The 5600-nt window shown below is 25.2% G+C and overlaps 1 protein-coding gene across 1 annotated transcript in view; it reads right to left on the bottom strand.

Moving 5' to 3' along the window:
- Positions 1–4874, bottom strand: part of LOC136085723 (cilia- and flagella-associated protein 119-like) — a 45851-nt gene extending 40977 nt beyond the window's left edge. Inside the window, exons 1-4 of the mRNA XM_065807072.1 lie at positions 4787–4874; positions 2413–2559; positions 2168–2235; positions 1912–1977 (exon numbers count right to left, since the gene is read on the bottom strand). Of these exons, the coding sequence (XP_065663144.1) occupies positions 1912–1977; positions 2168–2223 (122 nt within the window). The 5' untranslated portion in view covers positions 2224–2235; positions 2413–2559; positions 4787–4874. The remainder of the gene's footprint in view (positions 1–1911; positions 1978–2167; positions 2236–2412; positions 2560–4786) is intronic.
- Between the last annotated feature and the right edge of the window lie 726 nt (positions 4875–5600).

The following is a 5600-nucleotide window of genomic DNA, read 5'->3' on the forward strand; positions in this document are numbered from 1 at the left end:
TATATATATATATATATATATATATATATATATATATATATATATATTGAGAGAAATTGATTTCCCCATAAATACCATTTCTGAAAACAGCTATAGCAAAAGTTATCTTATCAAAATAACCAAAAACTATTTAGACCGCATTTCAAAAAATACTACATCTGATCAGTTAGATAAACAGTTTGTTAAACTACCTTGGATACCTATTATTTGCCCAAAACAAATCATCAGAGTTATATTTACTTCAGCTCCTAATTTAAATAACATATTATGCAACAATAAAACAAAACTACCTCCAAACTCAAATCCGGGAGTTTACCAACTTGAATACTTATGTGGAAATATATATTATAAGACCAAAAAGAAAATCATTTCAAGAAGTGTAGAACACCAAAAAGCTTGTATAAATCAAAAATGGTCAAGTTAAGGAGCCATGAAACATTCTAGAACATGCCATGGTAACTTGGATTGGTTAAATCCTAAGACTTTGGCAGTCGTTCCAGAATACAGGACAAGAAAAACTAGAGAATCCCTAGAGATTAACAAAACAAGAGTTCAATATGAGATAGGTGTTGGGTAAGGTGATCTAAATTGAGATGACGGGGATAACATTAAAACAAGAACTTGGGGACCCATTTTGACAAAAATTTAACTGTCATTATTATATTATTTAACTGGTTTTTTTTATTTGACGCTTTTTAATGTCTTCTTTTTAAACAGTTTGTTTTATGTTGTTTTGTAACATTTTATTATTACCTGATAATGCTGACCACAATAGGTCAGCAAAATATCAATAATATATTAATATATCAAATATATATAAAAATAGTTATGCGCTGCCTTCTATTGAAATCAACATACATATCATAAACATATCATACAACAAGAATATGACTTTTAAAGATTATATATATATATATATATATATATATATATATATATATATATATATATATATATATATATATATATATATATATATATATCCTCGTTAAAAGTTTGCAATGTTTGCTTATACGAAAAATTTCTTAAAGGTGAAAACTTGTTAAATAAACAAAAAGAGTTAATTTCATAATGCAGACACAAGAATAAATTCCTCTTATCTTTTTTTGACACCAGTGATTAACTTATATTTTGTTTTTCTTTGGTTGTAATCAAGTATATCTTTTAGCAACGCAAAGATCCCACTACATAGTATTTTGTATTTATTAGCGGGTTTTTTTGTTTTTGAATTTGTATTGAATGGCTAATAATTGCTTTATAGGCATGAAACTTAAAATACCATAGAAATTATTTTTTTTTCTTCGTTAATATATATTTGTATGTATATATATATATATATATATATATATATATATATATATATATATATATATATATATATATATATATATACATAAATATATATATATATATATATTTTACATTATATTATATATATATGTATAAATATATATATATACATATATATATATATGTATATATATATATATATATATATATATATATATATATATATATATATATATATATATGTGTATATATATATATATATCAACTTGTTTCTCCGCACAGCGGCCTTGTTCCTTACGGTTCGTGTTTCAGAGTTATAGAGTTGAGAGAGGGTTATAACCACTATTAAGTAGCCTCCTCATCTGTAGTGGCCTTCTCGGCCTTGAGGAGGTGAATAACAAAAAAAATATATATATATATATATATATAAGGTTGCATAAGTTGAGCATGTTAACATTGCATTGTTTTTTGCAGCCGAAATATTATAATATTAATACTTATTTTTGCAGATTATCATAATTTAGTTTTTTCTCTTAAAGAATATAAATAAATAGTTCATAATTATATTAAATATATATATATATAATTGTTTGTATATACTTGCTAAAGTTTATAACTTACTTCTTTACATCCTCTGGCCATTCAAATGAATTTGTTTTACACATTTCCTCATATGATAAATCAGCCCTAAACAAAGATGTTAGAAAAGTTTTTTTTTTCAGATTATTACTTGATTAGAAACAGACGGGCAAATAATGAGGGTCTGTAGGTGGGGCAACCACTCAGCGTATATTTTATAATAAGTTTTGAAAACAGTTTCTTATAATAAAATCTTTATTGCAAAAATGTTAAAAAAAAAAACATTAAAAGTTAATACCAAAGACATATGTTGGACTGGGTGATTAATTGAGCAATTTGTTGTGCAGAACACATTTCTAGTACACACTAAAATAAATTAAAATAGACTAAGTTAACAAAAATATATATTTGTTTTTGTTAAAAAAAAAAAACAAGGGTAATTTTCTCTTAACCAATAAAATTGATGAATGATTAATAAATTAATAAATTAATAATTTTAACAAATTAACATATTTTAATATAATAAAAAGTACAACTACTTACATACAGAATTCTTAATTGGATCAAAAATGTTAATTTGTAACCACACAAAATATGTATCAAGTAACAATAAATTAAGCTTGTTTATATAATCCTTCTAAAAATTTTTAAACCAGCCACTCTTGAAATATAATGTTAAAACCAGTCACTCTTGAAATATAATGTTAAAAAGAATGCATATAAAAGCATTAAATATTTATTTAGTTCAAATAAAAAGATTTTACAAAAATATTATAGCATAGAAATGTGAAAAAATCATTTGAAAGCAATCAAATCATATGTTAAAATATAATATAAATATACATATAACACAAATATAACCATTAAAGTCATAATAGCAAAATATCCATACTATTTGTAAAAATTAATTTATAAAATTATTATAAATTATTTGATTGCATAATTATTACTATACAAATTAAGATGATATATCGTAGTATTAAGTAATAATCAGAAGAAATTTAGCCAGTTACATAAATAAAAATACAACTTTATAACAAACAATTAAAAGGGTCATTCTTAACATGCATGTTGCATTTTGATTGTTATGTCTACCAGTAGATTATCCTTAAAAATGTCTAAATACTACACCAAAACTTTCAGCATTAGGTTCCAGTTATGTTGATGAAATTATTAAACAATGATTAAAACAACATCTTTAGTCAGATGACAAGTTAATAACAAATTTACCTACTTTCCAATCTAAAGTTGTCAAAAAAGTGAATGCAGATAAAAAAATTTGTTTTTGAAAAGGTCAAACTCATGCATTATGACTTTTTAAGTTTTGCAAATTTTAATTTATGTTTTTTGCAATTGCCTTATTCTTAGATGAAGTTTTGAACAAAAATAGGAAAGAATAGTTCTTAATAAAATAACTATATATAATTAATATCTATGTATATATAATGAAATACATAAAAAGAAACAGTAAAAAGAAAAAAGAAATATATGATTTTAAATTAAAAAAAACAATGTGCATTTTAAATAGGATGAAAGACAATTTCTAAAAAATAGTAACAGCAAAAAACAAACATCTAAAAAATATCTTTGAGTCATTATGACCTGAAATATCTGACTCAGAATCAGAAAAAAGTCTCTTTTTAAAGAACTATAGGATGGTACTGCAGAGGCAGGAAGAATCACTTTCAATTTCTTGTTATCAATTTGACAAACCATTTTAGCACAAACAGACTTAAGAATGGAATGACTTTGTGGTCACTCCATTAAAAAAATTTTAAGAGACGTTCACACAAAAGCATCAGGATTTACATCAAAAAAACAGCAATAAAACCTTTGATAAAAGTTTATATTCCTTTCTTTTCTTAATCTCATGAGGTTTTCTTTGTTTCTCCTTTTCAAGAAGACACTTTTGAATGAACATCCTGAGCCTTTATGGGTCCATGTCCTTTATGGGTCCATACACACTTGTAACAGTTGCTGTTTTTATCAAATTAGTCTGCACAAATTGCAGACTAATTTGATAAAAACAGCAAGACAAATTGAAGGTTTTCTCATATGATTCTTCAATAAATAATTGAGGTGTCTTATACATTGATTTCTAATATTTGGCAGAACATTCTTTTGCTCATACCACTTAGGATTGTGATCTTGGAATTTTTGCTAGGGGAACTTCTTTTAAGGTTCTTTTTTTTTTTGTCATAGTTTCTTTTTTTTTTGGAGTAATAGAGACTAGAGAAACATTAGATTTAGTATTATCATGAGGAGAGCTGCTTGTTTAAACTTATCCTGTCGCCAAATATAAAATAGCAATAATAATGATTGAAAGGAAAAATCCTATAATAGGTGGTTTCAAATCACAAAAAAAAATTCAAAAATTCGCCCTATAACTAATGTACTTCATTTTTTCAATTTTGTGTATTTTAAAGTGGTAATCTAAAAGTAATTTGGTTCTAAAAGTTTTGATTTTTGTAAATCATTACCAAAGCATTTTCTTTGCCCTCTGACAAATATATTACTTTATTTCTTTATTATCTTTTTTTCTTTGAAATTACAACATTTTTATATCATATGATACATTATCATTTATTTTAATATATGAAAAATGCTCATTTGAATGAAAACAATTTGAATGTTATTATTATTATAATTACTGTTATTGCATTGTTAGTATTATTTTTATTATTAATATTATCATTAATATTAATTTTATAATTATTATTATTATTTTTGCTACTAATAATATTTTATTATTCACTCACTATAAATATGTTTATAAGTTTAAAATACAAAAAAAAGGATTGAAAAAAAAAGATTGTGGATGGTTTTCTTCATAAGTATCCTTTTAAATAGTTCTCTGTTGCTTTGTAATTTAAAAAGTATTATTAGAAAATCTATTTTTCTAAAAGTGCTTACTTACTTCACAACCTGTTAAGTTCGTCATGGAACATGACTTGGTAAGTTCATTATTGTTTATATTATATGAAAAATGGTGTTTACGTTTCCATAGAAGCCGCGCGTTTTGCAAATTTAATCAAATTTCAAGCACCAAATGGTAGGCCCGTTTTTAGGTCATTCTAGCCCCCTCCCCTCCCAGCGAAATAACGGTTGGGACCTCTCCAGTCTTTCCCCCTCTTTCTCATCATCCGTCCCAAAAAGAAATTCGTACGATTTTTTATTGCATGGTTTACTAAACAAATAAATATAATTGTAGAGATCAAAAACCAACAAGCAAATATAATAGATAATTATAAATAGTTACTCCAAAGAATAAGCAAGGGACAATCAGATCTTTGTGCTTTGCATATATTTGAAGCAGGGTAAAGCAAAATATAGACATCACTGAAGAATATATTGTTTTTATCTAAGTTACATTATTGCATTATTAAGTAGATAAATTAATTTGATACCTTACCTTAAGTCAGCGAAATGATCAATCACACCTTCCACGTTAGTTTCTTTTAGAGGAATTTTTAGTTTGAACAACAGCTAGAAAGTATTGGCGTTTTTGTTTGGATTCATTTATCACACGCTCAAGAGCTTTTATAAATCTATCCAAGCAATGTGAAGATTTATTTTCCGAATGAATGTTCGAATTAAAGTACGAATTTTTAATCCATATCTGGAAGACGGATTAGGAATCCAAAACGAGAGAGAAGTTGAGCATAAGCCACCTTCTTAAAACCACCTTAAAGTTTAAACGCATAGTTAAAATATGCAAATACATGAACACT

The sequence above is a fragment of the Hydra vulgaris genome, chromosome 10 (genome assembly GCF_038396675.1).
Source record: "Hydra vulgaris chromosome 10, alternate assembly HydraT2T_AEP".
Classification (NCBI taxonomy): domain Eukaryota; kingdom Metazoa; phylum Cnidaria; class Hydrozoa; order Anthoathecata; family Hydridae; genus Hydra; species Hydra vulgaris.